The sequence below is a fragment of the Scatophagus argus genome, chromosome 2 (genome assembly GCF_020382885.2).
Source record: "Scatophagus argus isolate fScaArg1 chromosome 2, fScaArg1.pri, whole genome shotgun sequence".
Classification (NCBI taxonomy): domain Eukaryota; kingdom Metazoa; phylum Chordata; class Actinopteri; family Scatophagidae; genus Scatophagus; species Scatophagus argus.
This window is the reverse complement of record NC_058494.1, coordinates 10,856,889-10,876,452: the sequence shown is the minus strand read 5'-3', so window position 1 is coordinate 10,876,452 and position 19,564 is coordinate 10,856,889. Positions and strand designations below refer to the sequence as shown.

Sequence of the window (19,564 nt, the reverse complement as noted above, 5' to 3'; positions counted from 1 at the left end):
CTGTCCAACTATCTCTTCTGTGTCCCATTTTCCTACATTCTGCACCTCACTCAAGGAGCAAATTTCCCTTATGTGGGACTAATAAAGAATTATCTTACCAGCCTTCTTTTACCCTAAGTCCATCACTCCCATTCCATCCATCTGCCTTACCTGTTTTATCTTTCTGTATCCATTTTCACGTTTTTCCCCATTTGGGGAAGAACAATTCATTCTTTGAACCCTTCTGGTCTGGCAGAAGGAGCAAGGTTTCTGCAGGATTTTACCAATGGTACAGTGCAAGGCTGTGAATCTTTAAGTAAATTACAGAAAGATCATCCAAAGACTGCAAAGACCAGGATTAATAATTTTGATTGTTTTAGGTTAATGTCTCTAAACTTGTTAATAGCATACAACTGTGCCTGCTTTGGTGAAATAACAACTTAAAGTGTAGAAATGTAAGTTGTATTAAAAGAAAAGAGAAAGAAGAAAAAGCTATGCCCCATGGAGTGGAAATGTTTTCTTACACTTTTGTCTGGCTTCAGACCTCAGCAAAGCCCTCAGACTGCTCCAAAGTCACAAACCTCCTGACCTCAATATTCCTGGCAGTAATGCAGCCATTGACATGGTTAATATTTCATCCAACTTGACAGTTCAGAAAATGGTTATGCAGTGTTACTCATTTTCATCATGTCAGCCTTGGGTTTTTACTGGTTACCTCACATCACAAAATGGCTGCCTGATTGAAGGTGAAATCGTGTCTAGTTTATTTATGTAATCATTCACACCCAAATGGAACAAAAAGAGCTGATAGAGGAATCTGCCACTAGAATCAGTGAAAAAAATGTAAAACAGAGACTCATAATTAGGCAAGAGATGATAAGCCAAAAGGCATGTGAAACCCTGGAGGATCCCTGAAGTACAAGGGCTGCCAAATTAGCTGTCAAAGCTCAGAGTTTTCAAGCAAGCAATCTGTATGCCAAGTCTTTACCAACTCTAACCAGTTGTAGGGCTGTAACTATCAAGCAACAGCCCTGAGATAAACTAATGAGAGCCAATGTAGTTTCTTGAATAAATTAAATAATTCAGTTTTAGATAAGGTTTTACACTCACTGAGACACTTCGGAGACAGCAATATTAGACAACGTGATCATGGAATAGTAATTGTCATTTTTGTGTAAAGTTGACTTTCAAATTAGAGTGTTAATTATATAATTTAACATGCCCACTTCATAGAGCTGAATTTCAAATGATTTTGTAAAGAGTCTGTGATGAATAGTCTTGATATTAAGCAAATCAATCAAGCAGTAACATGACTGATTTTTCACATTGCTGACATAACCGTCTAAAATAATTACAGCAATTTACCAAGGGCTCTGAACTTCAATCTTATGCTTGGACCTTCACATTTTCCACTATGCAAGTACACACACACCGCACAGACACACACACAACTGAACAGCTGTCACTTTGAGATTTAGATGGATTAAACCGATTTCAAAGCTGTTGACAAAGGGCTTGTACAGGACACTGATGACATGTTAAGCAAGTGATGAGACAACCAAGACCCCAAATTGCACACAATGTCCCTTGAACATATGAAACCCAAGTGCCCAGAGAGTAAACTTGTGAGAAACTCTGGTTTATTTTTTGTTGTTACATGGCCGTGGGGGACTGAAAACAACAGGTTAGCACTGCACACCAACAAACACATCACTTATTTAATGTTCCTTGCTAATTAGCTGAAAAGGGGAATGAAGGGACACCACAGGCACTTTATCACACACTGTTTGATTGGTACTCCCTTTCAGCTTTTAATATATACTGTGTTCTTGTCTTCACTGAAAAATTTAAACAGCTTAACAATTTACTGTCCCTGTCTGCCTTGACTGCTCCATTCTTTAATTCATTCACAACTTTGTATACAACATTTGTTATCACTATTGCTATTTCATGTCTGTCTTTCTAGAATTGGCTAAGTAACAATAATACTCTTAATACAAAAAGCAGTAACATAATCAGGTATATTGGTACGTATAGAAAGGTCTACTGTTCTTAAATTTCAGCAACTCAGTTGAATCACAACCTTGGACTTTTTTTGAGAGTGTACTTTTTTCAGAGTATGTGCTATAAAAGATAAAAAAGTCTGGATTTCTCTCTACTGAGTTAGCATGTTTGGATAATATGAGTCATGATTTTTTTTATGTTTTCTTTTTTTTTTTAATGTGCAATTTTGTGCTTATGTTCAGGTGCCTGAGAAAAGGTTCCGTTTAAAACCTTCAGTATAACCTAGAAGTTTGGGGTAAAAACTTGTCAGTGCCCGCAGCCACACCCAACCCAGTTATAAATCCAATGATTCTGAATTACTGATTTTAATTAGACTAGGAAAAATCTGACTCTTTCCACAGAGTCAGAATGAGTGGCCGTCAGACAGGTAGACTGGCTGAAAAGATGTTGGCTTTTTGGACGGTCAGAGAGTCAAATAAAAGCAAGAGAATGAGACAGAGCAAAGATATGAGAACTGAGAGCTTGTTGTTGGATTGACAGCTGAAAGTAACTCTTGATAAGCACTTGTCCATAATGTTTTGGACGTAGAGAGAAAGTAACTGAGACAAGCAATCACAGAGATGTAGTCTGGTATTAGGCTGATAGCAAGGATGAATCAACCAAATGTATCTCATATGAGGCTTGAGTACATTGCTGTTGAGATGGATAATGTATGAAGTGAGGTATCTAGTGAAACAGACCATAAGAGACACAAAGGAAAAAGCTGAAAGAAAAGAAAAGCTGAAAGCTGTTATCACACTGATGTCTAAACACAAATAACCAATCACATCATTTATGAACCTTCAGTCCAGAACTGTTTAAGCTGACAGTTAAACAGGCGGTCAGTGATAGTGGAGTGCGACAGCCAATGCAGCCGGCAAGCTTAAGCTGTTATTAGGACCAATCTGTACTGGTGGCTGGAGGCTGTGATGATGAGCCACCAGTCCACAGCTTATTATTACCTCACTAATTACACTGGCTACCTCAGGCTGGCATCCCCAAGCCTGTATTCATAATCAAAGTGAAATTAAACAATTAACTGAATTAATGGTGTTGTGATGTACGTCGTGTCAGCTCACAAGAGAGAATGTGATGTGTGTGCCTTTATTTGTGCCTCTGTGCACATTTCACACAGTGAGGGGAGATTTATGAGGGAGACACTTAACACAAAAGCCAGAGGGACAATGCACAGGACAAGAAGATAAACAGAGTGAAATGAGCATAAAGTAAGCATCACAAATGATGTATGGTACATCTGAGGAAATGCTACAAGTGCTCACTAAACCACATTTAGAATTTTTTTTTTACATTTTTTTCCCTGGATTGTGATTGGCTAGGTGGCCAGAGGTGGGACAGGGACCAGGGGACTCAACTTCTTTCTCAAGCTCTGATTTTTCATTATGTACACAACTTCTCTGCGTGCAACCAAGTGCACCTTGATTTGTCCAGAAAGGTGCATGCCCATATTGAAAGGTTTTATACAGCATTTCACCCCATCTGTGAGTGTAGCCTTTCAGAAGACCTGTTACCCCTTTAAATCTTATACTGCTTGATTCTGCAACAGACAATCTGGTCTAAAAATCTAGTCTCTCTTCTTGTATCACATATCTTGACGAATGAACCTATGTTCCAAAATAACCAATTTGTCATTCACTCGTCATTTGAATGCAGTTCTGAATCTAATTTTGTGTAGCTCATCATTATTCCATTGTGAAACTTAAACCGTTTTCTTTTAAAAAGAGCTTTTTTAAATATGTGACTGAATGCCTTAGGATACTTTTGTCTGTAGATTTGAATTATATTAGTGAAATGCATATAACTAAAGTTAGCTCTAGGGCATTTTCATAGTGTATTATTAATCAGTGCATTACACATAATTATTGTGTCTAAATCTGTGTTTTTTTTGGCATATCTGACATCTGACAACATCACAATCTTTGCAACAGCCAAGATTGTTAGTATAAGAGCATGAATATGTTTATGTGTTAATCACTGCCATGTAGGGCAGCTATGAAAAAAAAGAAATGACAGTGCCATACTGTCATCTATCAGCAGTATATGTCAATTTCAATGCAAATATTTAGAAAACTAGACATACGGTACAAACTTTGTCCACATGTACATACACAAGCTTTCTAAAATGTAATTCAAACCCTGATTGGATTTGCAACATCAAATAATATATAGCTGATGCATGCATTACTCAGTGGATTAATATCTAAGAAGTGGACCGATTACTATTCTTCTGTGCAAAGGCCTGTTTCATCAAGCTTACATTAAAGTGAGAAAACATCAAACCATCATCAAACACTATGCAAACTTCACTCAAAGTCAGAGCTGTAAAGAAGGACTTTCATGGAGAGAAATGACCCCTTAATGTCACAGGAAACTAACTGAATAAGTTTTCAACCCAACATGTGTGGAGAGATACAGCAAACTATTGAGGTCAGTTTTATCAGTGCTTTTGTAATGTTGTTTGTGTACCACTGGTAGAGACTAAACACATGGAACTGAACTGAACTGAACCAAGAGACAAATAGGAACCACACTTTTGTTGGAATAACTGTCAATGTTTATCAAGGTCCATTTTTCAAACTTTATTAATAAATCCTGAAGTAGCACTCAGCATCTTGCACAGTGGCTGTTGACTGATGCAGAAAATGTGTCATAATAAAAGCTTCCACATCATTTTGCTCTCCACAACCATCATCAATGCACTTGAGAATTGCGGATTTTAATACTGCGCTACCAACAATATGCACAATGTCTGAATGGATTTCAGCAGGGTGTGTGTCCCAACTTAAGAATAAACAAGCTGAGGCTCTGTACAGTCGTCAGCCATTCTGTGTTACGATGTATATTCTGAATGCAATATGGTATTTGTGTGAAAACTGGCAATGGAAGTGGCAAGAGCTATTTGATTTTAAACCTAATGGTGTGAACTGTTACTACAGTTCATACTCTCAATGTAAAACTGAAAATTTTCTCATCGCGACGGGCTAGCCTTTACTGTTACCTGCTTCCATGTTTCACATAAGCACCACCGAGGAGAGTGTTTGTCTTCATTTAGCTGTTGTGTAAATAGATATTAGCAGATGTTGAATATGAACTGTTTATTTATAGTTATTTCCATTCATTTGCATATGAGTGCTTAATCGAATAAGATTTTCCGTCTGTGGTTGCATTTTTAAATGACGGAGTCCTGCACTAAGTGTATGGGATCAGGCCTGTTCATGCACACTGCCCATTGAGCTGGAATGATTCAAAGCACATTACATCTGTCATGCTTTACAAAGTGCCCATCGCTTTAAACAGAGTGGAAAGATAATACAGTGAAGCTTATCACACGCCCCGTTGAAAGTAATTAATCCAGCACATATGCGTTAGAAAACAGATGAGAGAGGCAATGCACAATAAACCGCGTGGAGCACTCATTTGTTGTTTGGCAAATTTGTTACCTGACGCTGTATGAGTGGGTGGTGTGTGTCTGTGTGTATGTGCAGAGGCTGTGGTGTGTATGAACCTGCACCTGAGGACTCATTTGAATGTTTGTGTGCATGTTCACATGTTGCCGGTGCCTCCATAACTTTGTATTTGTCCCTCACGTTTGTGTGGTGGTTTGTGTTTGCATTTGTGTTTGTGTTTGTGATCAGGCCGTCCTGGGAGTCTGTGGATGCTCCAAAATAGAGCACAGACAGGTGTGACATATTAGAAATTTGGTCCCGACTTGCGTAAGCAGACCACAAAACAATGAATACCCATCCATAACAAATAGCAAAACAGAGAGAGAGGGTGAGAGAGAGAGGGAGAGAGCTTTAGAGTGAAAAAGGAAGAGAATCCTTTCAACGGATCAACGACTTTCCAATTTTAACACAATTCTCATTTGGAATTCAGGCCGGAATGCAGCAAGATATTAATTTGAGGAAATCAACAGAGAAATTAGGTCACCTGTGAACTATTCATTTCACACAACCAAAACAAATAAGCAATTTGAAAAAGAGACGGAGGAAGTGAAGGGAAAGAGAATAAAAAGAAAATTATGTAAGTGCAGAGATATAATGAAAAAATGGAAGTAAAAGTTGGTTAAGATAGAGACTAGGATAATTTTGCAGACTAATGTACACAATGGATAAAAAAGAAAAAGACATGAGGGAGGGTTGATGCCAGAGAGAGAAAGAGGGTGAGAGTGTGAGATGGTAAATTGAGTTTCGAATTGGAAAAAGGCAGACAAGGGTTTTGTATTCATTGCAACACATCCTGAATGTAAGCTAATGTGAGCAACGTGAGGCTCAATCAGACTTTAAAGAGGGGAGTAGAGGTCAGGGTCACAGTTACATTTAGCTCATTTAGGTTGGGAATAATTGCCTTTTTGCAAACATATACAGACAGAGAGACACTATTAGAAACAAACAAACACACTTACAGACAGGATGCTGTTTTGAATAGAGTATGCAAATTAAATGCACAGTGTATTAGACTGGCAGGAGAGAGGCAGTCAAGTGCGAACTATGAAGCTGATACAGGCTAGGGCAGTATTGGCTGTACAGGTTAATGCGGTATTGACTGGTGTCCAGAGGGGTGAGGAAAGGGGCAACAGGGGGAAAAGAAAGCAGAGAGCACATATGTGTCAGTGTGGAAACCTAAAGTATCAGTATGCATGGATTTGTTTGTGAGAGTTTTAGAAATGTTGACTTTGTTCAGTTGAGTATCATCTTTTCTCTCTCTTTCTATCCAGGACAGTCCTTTGATCCTCCAGTCAGATAGGAATGTGACGGTCAATGCTAGGAATGATCAGGGACAACTGACCGGTCAGCTAACCGTGGGTAAGACGCAAACACACACAGACATCATACAAAAACATGTCCACACACTACACTGGGAGAAAAGGTTTTCTATTGAAAACAACCCTCAAATCAGATCATTTCTCCAAGACTCTCAGTAATATTGTTTTGTTTGTGCTTGAATTCTTAAATACATTTACCCCCTTCTGTTTACCAAACTAAATGCTATCTGTTTCCATTAGTGTATCTCACTGAGGCTGACAGCCCTGCTGTTGTTTCGACTAAATCATTTTTCCAAGCTCTTATTGGATTAGAGAGAGCCTAGTGTCCTACGAAAGATGTCACTCAGAGGACATATGACATATATTTTATGAAATATTCTTAATGGGACTCAATAAAGTATAAGACAAGAAAGTCTGTCTGCACTTTATTGCTTGACTTTGTCAAGTCTTCTCTGTATTGTGTTTATGAATGACCAGTGGTGAAAGATCACAGTCAGTGTGATGTGTTAAAATCTATTGGTTCTGCTTATGATCATAGAATTAGTGCTCTCAAGTGGGAAAATGAGAAAATTACAAAAACTAAATCTTGAATGTCAGAATTTTGGCAAGCGGGAAAAAAATAAATAACAGGTCTGGTCAAAGTGTTCAGATCATAAAACACAGTCTTGATGATGAAGCTGATTTGAGGTGTCCCAATACCACAAACGTATTGGGACATTACATTACTAAATACATTCTGAATACATAGACATTAATATGGAGTTGGAGTGCAGTTGAGCATTTGCGAGTTCACTTGAGTTCTTCCACACCAAATTCATCCATCTGTCTTTATGTACTTACTGCTTTGTGCACTGGGGCACAGTCATGCTGGAATAGAAAAGGACCTTCACCAAACTGTTGTCACAAAGTTGGAAGCACAGCATTGTTCAAAATGTCTTGGTATGCTGAAGCATTAAGATTTCCCTTCAGTGGAAGTGAGGGGCCCAGCCCAAACAGTGAAAAACAACCCCTGTCTGAATACTTTAGTCTATATAGTGTATGTTAATATTGCAGGAAGACAACCACTCCACCTTCCACCCACACACTAGATGAGTATACAACACACCTGTATATACCCAGTTCCTCTTGGGAATTGTAGTTTTAGTTCAGTTTCACTTGTTATGCAAGTAATACAAAAAACAGGGAAGAAATATAACAAAGACAGAACACATTGGATAATATAATAGTTAGAATAATAAAGGGGGCTTTGAAAGGAATCAGGCTTAAGTCATCACTGTTAAAAAAAACAAAAAAAAAAACAAATGAGAAGAGCATCTCAAATCAACAAGAGAAGACAACGGGGAAGGAAATCAGACGACGGTGAAGTTGGTTTACCTATGTAAATCTTATCATATGGGAATTTTATGAAGTAAATTATATTTTCTCCTTCCTTAATGTTGGCTCACACTACCTTGTTGTATAACTTAGAATCTCTTCTATAGACAAAGATGGGAAGATTATTAAAATCCCAGTCTTACACTGGTTCAGAGGATAAACTAGGCCACTAGGCCCCTGTATCAAAATGATTTTGAGGATAAATGTCTCAGGGGTAGAAGTGGTGATCCAGAAGACAGAGTAATTTTTATCTTTTAGCTTTTATTAGGTCTGCGCTACTTCCTTTTTCTCCTGAGTCGGTCACTCAAACCTCCTCTATATGCCAGTCAGCTAACCTGCAGCATGCTAACCACCAGTCTACACATCAGCCCACTAGCACCCAGCCTCCTGCCAGCCTAGTTAACCTCCTGCCAGCTCCAGGTGCAGGATTAGCTTGCCAGTGGCCAAATCTCCTCACACTGGCTTCCCAGCCTACAAGGTACCAGCTTGCATTCCAATTGATTAAGCGTGGTGAGCCTGTAGTCTTCCTGTGCTGAGTATACTGACTCGCCCCCCTGTCAGCTCAAGCTCTATCAATGAATAGCCACTGGTCTGCAGCTCCAACCCTTAAGATATCTAGCTTCTTGCCCGATGTCCACTCTGCTAATCCCCAGACGTCTCCTTCCTGGGCAATCCAGCTAGCTTTCATGACAGTCCCCCTAAGAAAGTAAAACTCTCAACGGTGTCAAGACTCCCTGTTCCATTTCAATGGTGTAGCAGTTGTCTGTAGCTGCCCTGTCACCAGCCTCCAATCACGCAGCTCTGATGGCCTTCAGTCCTGCTTCTCTATAGTCCTATGAATGTCCCACACTCCAGCCACCAGACTCATTTCCTGATCAGCCTCAGTCTCCAGAGAGGCTGCACCTCCACCCCTTCTGGAGCAGGTTTGTCTTTGCTGCCAGCCACCTGCCGAACCTCTGGAAGGTATCTGCCTTTGGCACCAGCCTCATGCCCAGCCCTTGGAGAGGTCCAGCCTTGCCTCCCGGTCCCCCTTGTCTCCTCATCTTCCTGCCTGTCCGCCAGAGTGGTTCCACATACTGATCTCCAGTGTGGCTTTGCTTGTCTGGTCATCCTCCATCCTCTGTCTGGTCATTTTCCTGCCTGTCCTCCAGAACATCTATGCCAGTCTGGTTGTCCCCCTGCCATTAGAAGACCTGCTTCGTGTATCTGTCTTGACCTCAGGCCATCTACCTGAGGTCTGGAGCTCTGCTTCAATCCTCCCCCAGGCTGTCCACCTCAGGTCTCCAGCTCCATTTCTGCTTTGCCCCAGGCTGTCCACCTGAGAGTTCCTGCTCCACTGCTCTTCAGTCTCCCTACATCCACCTCCCTGACCTTCTGCATGTTTATCAACTGCTTGCCCCTTTGGATTTGTTTTGACTTCCTTGCTGATTTTGTTCCCCTTCTCTATCTTTCAGTGTTATTTTTTAGGTATTAAATCTTTAACCTGTTAAAGATCTACCTTTTGTCTGGATTTGGGTCCACAGTGTGTTGACCTAAACTCACCAGTCGTGACAGTGGTGAGAGAACAGATTCATTCTAAAAAATAAATCAATTTGAAAATATTTGAGAATTCATAGAAGGGAAACACCAATATAAACTCATTATTTGAGAAGCACTCATTCATGCCTCCCAAAAATAAATTTGTGAAATAAAAAATCCAAAAGCCTTCTCCCTTGTTTCTGAATAAGATGACATTACTACCTCTCTGGCTGGACCTAATCACTTACAAGCTTACTGGCAGCATGAGAAACATTTTCATATTGTGATATAGTATATGATTTTATGAGCCACAAAATGCCACAAGCATGTGCCTGGGGAAAATGTTGCTGCATGTGGAAATTAAACATGAGATGCATTAAATTTCATCCGTTCCTTCAGCATATCTCAGCCTTTCACAAGGTTTTCCCTGGAAACATTTCAAATTCAGAAATAATTATTTGCTTCCCATCTAATGCCTTGAAAACAGAAACAAAGCATTTTTTGTTGCAAAACTAAAGCATATTGATTCACCAATAAAAATAAAAAAAAACACCAATCACCAATAAAAAGCAATATAACACATCCACTGGCCCACTGAAGACATTTGTAATTTATTCAACCATTGAAGCATGTATGGGATAATGGGGAAAAATAAGCAAACTCATTTGTTGTGGTGGTTTTTATGGAAATTAAAGTCTAACTCCATAGATGTGATTATGAGTGTTTGATGATGATGTGAGATTTCAGGATGTGTCAGAGACAGAAGATCATTGCCAAGTAGCATTTACAGTGTGACAAATGAGGTGAATAATATTTTAAAGTAGAAGGCTCTTCTTCACTGTCTTGTTTGATGTGAATACATAGATCTCTACATGAGATCTTCATGTAGAGAGTGGTCAGGCATTTCTAGTGTCTTCATGTGCACATGCACAGTTTTTCCCTTTCTGAAACTTGGAAGGTTTGAAATCCCTGACAGCTCACCTCCTGCTGTTCAAACTCCCTAAAGCTGCTTTCCTTACCAAGAAAAGCACTTTAATGCTTATGTATGGCTGATGAGCGTTTGCCTGCGTGCCGATCTAGCAGTCAGCAGAATCAGTCTGTTTGAAAACTAGACAGCCTACTGCAGCTATGTGTTATATGTTAAGCTCCCGCAGCATGACATGGTGGGTGCTGTGTGACCTAACTTGTACAACTGAACTTACACTTGCACATAAATACTGACTCTAGCTGTCACACTCAAACACACGTTACACACAAATTCTCAATTTGTGTTTCACTTTCATATTTTCACACACCATGGCAGCTGCAACTTTGGGCTAAAATTCACAAATAGGAGTTAAATCACTAACCACTTTGTGATGTATAGGCACACAGACACACAGGCACACATACATACAGATACAGACACACACACATACACACACTTCTACTGCTAGTGTACTGCAAATTATGCACACACGTTTCTTGTCAGGTACGTTATGTTGATATTCAGCGCATACAAAATCAATATACAGTATAAACCTACACAAAAAATGCAGAACGGTCATATGGGTTTTGGAAGAAAACATAATAGATTGTGAGTATGAAACAGTCTGACTCCCAAAATATTAATCATTCCAAACTAACATGCCAACTTCCAAAGCTAATAGGGAACTGCAACTGCAATGGATTCATAAGATTCCTTTTAAATCTCTTGCTGGTAAATGGTAATAGGTAATAACTTTTTAAATTGGTATGTAAAGCTGTACAATGACAAACTGTTCATTCTGGAAGATGCCATACTAGTTTGGGAAGTTTGAAGATACACTATATTGCCAAAAGTATTCGCTCATCTGCCTTTACACGCATATGAACTTTAGTGACATCCCATTCTTAATCCATAGGGTTAAATATGACGTCAGCCCACCTTTTGCAGTCCTGGCTTTGCTCTAAATCTTCCCAAAGGTGTTTCATCGAGTTGAAGTCAGGACACACTGGTGCGCAGTTATGTTGGAACAGGAAGGGGAGATCCCCAAACTGTTCCCACAAAGTTGGGAGCATGGAATTGTCCAAAATCTCTTGGTATGCTGAAGCATTCAGAGTTCCTTTCACTGGAACTAAGGGGCCAAGCCCAGCTCCTGAAAAACAACCCCATGTCATAATCCCCCCTCCATCAAACTTCACACTTGGCACAATGCAGTCAGATAAGTGCTGTTCTCTTGGAAACTGCCAAACCCAGACTCGTCCATCAGATTGCCAGATGGAGAAGCGTGATTCGTCACTCCAGAGAACGTGTCTCCACTGCTCTAGAGTCCAGTGTTGGCGTGCTTTACACCACTCCATCCGGCGCTTTGCATTGCACTTGGTGATGTATGGCTTGGATGCAGTTGCTTCACCATGGAAACCCATTCCATGAAGCTCTCTACGCACTGTTCTTGAGCTAATCTGAAGTTTGGAGGTCTGTAGATATTGACTCTGCAGAAAGTTGGTAACCTCTGCGTACTATGCACCTCAGCATCCGCTGACTCTGTCATTTTATGTGGCCTGCCACTTTGTGGCTGAGTTTCTGTCGTTCCTAATTGCTTCCACTTTGTTATAATACCACTGACAGTTGATTGTGGAATATTTAGTGTCGAGGAAATTTTGGAGTTGTTGCACAAGTGGCATCCTATCACAGTACCACGCTGGAATTCACTGAGCTCCTGAGAGCAGCCCATTGTTTCACAAATGTTTGTAGAAGCAGTCTGCATGCCTAGGTGCTCGGTTTTATACACCTGTGGCCATGGAAGTGATTGGAACACCTGAATTCAATTATTTGGATGGCTGAGTGAATATTTTTGGCAGTACAGTGTATTCAACAACCAATGCAATACTTACTTTGCAAACTAATCCTATCTTTTTAAACCAATTTAAAAAAAATAAATAAAGCACTGAAATTGTCCCACATGTCCATGTTGACATGTAGAGATCCCTTATTAGTACACTTTCAATAGGGTAATAAATTTGCTACACAAACATGATCAGCATACATAAACAGCATGATTTGAAAAATACTAAACTCTGAAACCATCTGGTTTAATTAGCTGTGTGATTACATCTCATGCCAATTTAACAAGCATATAATCTGAAAAACGTCCCCAGAAATGAATGCTACTTAGTGTTTGGACTTAGGTAAAACCGGTAATTTGGACTTCCTTGTTCCATTTTTTTCTCTCTTCAAAATAATTCTACAGAAGTTATTGTTTCTTCCAACATACCAACCAAGTCCTTTGCAGTCCACTTTACATTTCACTGAAGCTGTGTGTGTAGCAGTTGTAGCCTGTAATACAAGGTTCTAATTCAGTTCAATTCAGCAATTTCTGGACAAGGTTCCAGAATGTTCAGGCATTAAAAGGGCCCCCAGAATTCTGACACACCATGTGAGAAAAAGAGATTATAGACCTCACAGGGGGCTCCCTTGGTCTCCTGTTGCTGCCTCCTGTTGCCTCTTTGCTGACTCACCAACACATTTAACATGGACACACAAAAAACAAAAACTACACACTCCTTTAACTTTCTTCAGAATCCCCGCTGGGATACTCAGAAATCCTTAAAGAAAGATGGTTACTTCTCAGCAAACACTTGAACATGGGAAGAAGAAAAGTTGCTACTCAGTAAAAGTCATTTGTATTCATCAATGAAACTCAGAAAGTCACAGCTTGCTCTAGCTTTTACAAGTAGGTACAGGATTATCATGCTCAGCAGTATGGAAAGGTGAAATGTCCACACATGTTCGGACCATTACATTTACATAGAATTCCAAGACACAACTATACCATCTTACACATGGAATGGTAGAATAGGTGTTAATTTGAGCTGGTCTTATTGCTCTACCTCTTGACAGTTTATTTGCATCAACATACAACTTATGAGAGTTTAATTTTTACTTTGGTGGCAAGAAATCCTACAGGGTGAAGTCAAAAAACTGGAGCATTCATGTTTTCCAATGACTTGTTAGGGAGTGCTCACACCTTTCTATACTCAACTGAATATCACAAGACGTAGAAAAATAGAAAAATATACAGACACACCTGTACTAACGCTCTTCTGCATTTACCTTGTGTTCCCCTAAGGTCCGATCTTTCAACAGACAGGGCCTGAGTACATGTGTTGTCCTTGGGCTTCCCATCTCATTTTTATTGCTCTCTCTCTCTCTTTCATCCCCCTGTCCTCCTTTCCATCCTCCCCATCGCTGTCAGCTCGTTAATGTGAGTGAGAACCTGTCATCTTTGTCTTCTGAATAGCCAACCATAAAGATGATGAGTGAACTTGGAGTTTTGAAGCCATAACCTTTCACCTGCCTAGGTGATGATATGATGTCTCTGCAGTGCGAGGATCATCTTAAAAGGATAAAAAAGATGTTCTTGTTAAACAAACATTAGAAAACTAAAATGCTGATAAAATAACATAAACTTTATATTTACAAGACATACATCTACTTATAGTTGTCCTATAGTTGCACACAAAATTAAGTTTCAGCGTTTCAGGTTGATATCAAAAATACTAGGTGTCCCCTTAAATTAAAGCCTTGAATGCCTGTTTCACGTATAGTAAATGCAGCAAAAATACAGTAATAAAAACAAATTGTTTAAGCATGAGTAACTTGGAATACCACAGAGCATAATATTGACAAGTGCTTAAACTGGCCAGCTCAATTATTGTTCACTGTTTATTTCTCATTCCCAATCTCTTTACCTGTGTGTTCATCTCTTGGCAAAGCGTGCAGTCATTACAGCCTGTGCAAGCTGTGTGTTTACGTTCTGGCTGTCTTATTGACTTTTCATTTTTCTAAGTGCATGGTGCTGATAATGAATACACTTTCTCCCCAAGTAGTAGAAGTATTGGTAGCACTCATTACCCTTGTTTGTGAGTGTGTGCATCTATTTTATGGTTGCAGTCTTTTTTTCCTTTTTTATTTTTTTCAAAATGTAGCCTTTTCAAAGAAGCCAATTGCATTCTGGGAAGAGTACAATTGTTTGTGAGTGTATCTGCATGCGTGTATGTGTTAGATAGGTTTGATTTTAGGGCAGCGAGAGGCTTATCCACTCAAACAAGACCTGCCCTGAAAACAATTCGTCCAACCTTTTCATCCTTCATTCTACACACTCACACACTTTACCCCTGTCTTTCTTCTGCCCCTTTCCCTGTCACATCCTGTCTTCCCCCCATGCTGTTGTGTCATTTTTGCCTTTCACTCCCCCTTGTTTTATTATGCATGCACCTCATCTCTTATTAAACCAGTGAATCCCCTGCTGACCTTGTTACCTTCTCCTTAACTCATGCTTACATTTATCACTTCATTATCTTTACCCTCTTACACTAATTACCTTCCCTTTTATCTATGTAAAATCATTCACCTCAATTCTTGTTCGGCTGATGTATCCCAAAAAAGTGGATTATCAAAGTAGCAAAATTAGGGGACTGAACTGCAAAGACCATAAAGGGTAATAATGGGTGGTTAATGATTTGTGGTGAACGTGGGTTGAATTTCCCCAAGAGAAAATTGTAATCACTTTTGGGTGGGTTTATAGATTTATAGTTGTAGTAATGTAAGCATTTATAGAATTTCATCAAAATTTGTTTTCACTCACTCTCAGAAACATGGCATTGCTCCTTTAAACAGTTGAATGTTGGCTAAAATTGGTTTCTGATTAGTGTGCAGAGTGAGCACTTGCAAAGCCTTGCATAAAATTCAATTGTTCCATTACACACAGTCTAATTATGAATCTACATCTTTGCAAATCCCCCTCTGAGAAACAAATGATGTACATAACAATCATATTTCACAGTGATCATATTTTCAGCTCAGAGAGATCTTTCTGGCTTGATTTGGCTGGCTGACAAACACAGAAATGCCAGTCTTGTCTCTCCCCCTCATCCAATCAGTGAAGTTCAGACAGCACATCTTCCTCTTTTTATACTGCCTTGCTGTGATCAAATCAATGATTCTAATGAGGCAATTAAAAATACATACAGTTGAGCATTAACAAACTGGAATACACTTAAGGGGCCATCAAGAGCTCAATAAATGCATGGATTTATTGACATTGTTGTCATTTATCCTTATGACTGCACTGTAGTTGCACAAAGCCTAATTGCCTGCACACTGTTTCACTATCACTTGTTCATGTGTGTGGGTACGCTTGCCGTAAGGTATGGATTTAATGGACCATATGAAATCATTCATGTGCACCAGTGAAATATATGCTTTATACTGGTTGGAAACAATAATAAAATGACAGATATAAAGTCCATCAAGCATGAGAGCATTTCACCTGCCTCGGGTATTGCAGATATATCCAAAAAGGTTTGCGTGTGTGTGTGTGTGTGTGTGTAAAAAGCTAGAGAGTATTTCCTTTTTTCCTTTTAATAGAGCAGCTGCCATCCTATTAATCAAAGCACTTTGAAGTACCTTATAAGTGTCCATCACTGGAAGTACCCTAAAATATCTCACATATGTGGTTAGTTCCTGTACTGTAACAACCCAGTTGTTCACTTAATCACAACACAAGCATCTGAATCTTAACACAAGATAGAGTCATAGGCAAAAGAACACTACAATAATACAAAGTGCAACCGAATTGCACTAAATAGAAACTTAAAAGAAGAAAATGCCATTACTCACCTTTTAGTCCTTTTATGAGAGACATTCATTCAATTTTGTTGACATTTCTGAGGAGGTAGTTTGAAGAATCGCATTCTATTGTAAGGTGTGCTTTCTGTTTTATCCACTGTCTGTGGGTGCATCACATTATGAGTACTGGTAAATGTTTTATCTTTTGATAAAGTATTGAATATACTAAAAGCTATAAGATCAATTTACTACAATAAGTGCAGAGGATAGAATTATATGACCATGAACAACAACAATCTGTCTTTCTTTTAAGAACATTAAAACATCATAAAAATGCTGTTCATGACATAAGTCAGCTGAGAACACTGTCACCTTCAGGCCGTAAGGAACACTTTATGTGAGTTTATGAGCTTGAAATGTTTGCTTACATGAAAGCAGAAAATTGTTTGCCATAAAGCAACAGTGTACTGTCAGTCTCTCCTACCAAACAGCTTCATGTCTGCACAAAATCACCCTGTCAGAACTAAGAAAAGTTATTTAAAAAAAAAAAACAAACTTAAATTTAAAAATAAACCATCCAACAAAAAAATATATTTGCTCTTTCCTCTGAGGCCAATCAAAAGTAATAATTGTTATTATTTCTTATATGTTATAATGTGTTAAAGTGAACCTTGAAAACCAGACATTTACAGTTTACAACCAACAATTTAGTAAGCTGACAAAAAGTTTTTCTTTGGGACACACTAACAATGTTATATAGTATGTTGTTTTTCTGGGTTGTGTTAATAAATAATGCAGAATACACCATGGTTAAATAATCTGCCACAAGGTCAGAGCAATGACTCAGTATTCCTTAAGGCATGTATGGAAAGCAAACATTTCATAAGTGAGTGCATTTTTAATAAAAAAGATAGAATGCCCAAGCTCCCTTCTTGACTCGCATTCTGTTTTGAACACTATAACCCCTTAGGCAGTACTTCAGTGTAATGCTTACATTTTAGACAACTGAAACCATATTCCAGGTGGACTTTCAATAACTACAAATAGGGGGATATGTTAAATGAATCTTTGCAGCTGTGAGTTGCAGAGTACAAGCAAAGTGCACTGAATATTCATTTTGTGAGTTAAGTCAGATGTCATCTGTGCTCTGCAAAAACCATTTAATGTGAGCACCACACTGCCTGCTGTAAATTGGCACTAGGGTTTTATTGCAAATATAAAAGGTCAATTAAAAAAATGTCTCAGTTAAGGCTCACTAACTCATATTTAAATGCAAGATTATTATCTCTTGCAGCTTGCATTTGCCATGACTTGAGGATATTAATGTAATTATGTTCACAGAGGCATGTAAGTCACTAGAAAGCCATAAAGATCAGATATACCCTAGGCCATGAGTTCTTCAACTTTTCCAACAAAAGGAACAACTACACACTATCATGCATGTGAATAGGAAACTTTTGCCATGTTTTGATGTCTTTTTCCCAGGTCATGTGATAAAGATGATTGGGTGTGAGATTGTGGCTTGTCTGGAGGTTTGATGGGCACAAAAACAGACAGAGAAATTGAGTGAGGAACGTTTTTCCCTGCTCTGAGGGTTTGGTCTTATGGCATGGAGAGCCATGAGTGACATGTCATAATGTGCACCGCTTGGCCTGCAAAATTTGAATGAAAGGAAAAGGCTACAAGAGTCACAGTTCCTTTTCCACTTTGTTTTCTTTTTGTATGTGCACATTTTATGTATGTGCATGTTTTTCTGACCCATCACTGATCACTTGAAAGTCAGACTTATGCAGACAGCATTACAACATGAAGTTAGTTTCATGAGGTAAGTTCACCATTTTAGTGGGGCTTACATTGTTAATAAAACATTTTTCGTAGACCGGTACAGAAAGCAGATTTTTGTTGACTAGTTCAGTCTAAGTTACCACACATCTATTCAGGCCTGATCCTGGCCAGGTCTTTTGCTGTATATTTGTTTACTGTGATGTACACAACTGCAGCCCATGTCAAATTTATCACTGTGACACAAGCTGCAGCTGTTTACCACTTAAAATACCAAGCTAAGATCTTCACTGGGGTGAAGTGCTGTATGTGCACGGTATTCACTGTAGTCAACATTTGGCTTCTCAATGCACAAGTCAAAAAATGCAATCTCTTGCTTTAGGCTACTTGAGTATATTATTCATGGTCTTGACCCAAGACGACACAATTTCAAGGTGAGCACTGCGAAAATCTGAGTTAGATTTAACAGGGGAGTTCAGCCATGTGGAGATCATCTAGAGTGAATAGACACTGAGTCGACTGTTTGAGCTCTGGTGGTCCCTAATGTGCTGCCACAGGTTCTCTCTATAGCTTGTTTTGTTGACTTTCAATTTAATATTTTATTCTCTATTTTATACGTATAATATGTGCTGCTCGGTATCCTTGAACATCTTAGCGCTTTATGTCCCCACCTTCTTCCTTGTGAATTGATAATTATCATACTTGATTTAGACTTATCACATTACCTCTGAGTTAGGGTAAGGTTCTTAATAATAAGCTCTACTTTTCTCCTTCATAAAACACGCTTGCACAAAAGTATAATCTTAAAACTAGGATAAGCATTTTCCTTTTTTTTGTCACTGAGAAACCCAAAGCCTATTCACAACTGCAGCAGTAATCTGCATGCAGACATTCATTGTGATGGCTGTGCTGCACGTCACGTTGCCTAGACAAAAGAACAATAAAAAACAAAGACAAGGGAGAGAAAAAGAATGACAACAGACTGAATGAAAAATTCTACTTGGGATGCACAATGCAGGACTGATTCGAATCACATCAAGTATTTTATTAAGATTCCCCTTAAAGAAAAATCACCCAGTTGAATTCGAGCTGAGTATTAAGAGGAGGGAAAGATAATAAAATGAAATGAAATTTCATTTGTTGAGTAAGGTTTCCCATGTTCATTTCAAGTCAGCCATAAGGGGTAATATGACTAGACTGTGTATTTAAATTCCATAAGAATATGTACAGCTATGTGACACAACATTTGCCTGTCTTTTAATCTCGCCATTTCATTTTCTCTCCATCCCACAGCCCTGACTCCCGAGATCAGGTTGATTAATGCAGATGACAAATGGCACTCATTTATCTCTCCCTCTGTCTCTTTTTCTCCTCCCTTACCATATTAATGACTGTAATCATCTCTAAATAAATAATTTGTGTCCCTCAGTGCATGAATCTCAACCCCCCACCTGTGGCAAATTCAAAAGTTGGATTAAAAAGTGCTTTGCAAT

At 39.0% G+C, this 19,564-nt stretch overlaps 1 protein-coding gene across 1 annotated transcript in view; it reads left to right on the top strand.

The window, feature by feature from the left end:
- The window catches only part of LOC124069506 (zeta-sarcoglycan), a 288,322-nt gene that overhangs the window by 217,139 nt on the left and 51,619 nt on the right, over positions 1 to 19,564 (top strand). The window contains exon 4 of the mRNA XM_046408730.1: positions 6,758 to 6,845. Coding sequence (XP_046264686.1) covers positions 6,758 to 6,845 — 88 coding nt within the window. The remainder of the gene's footprint in view (positions 1 to 6,757; positions 6,846 to 19,564) is intronic.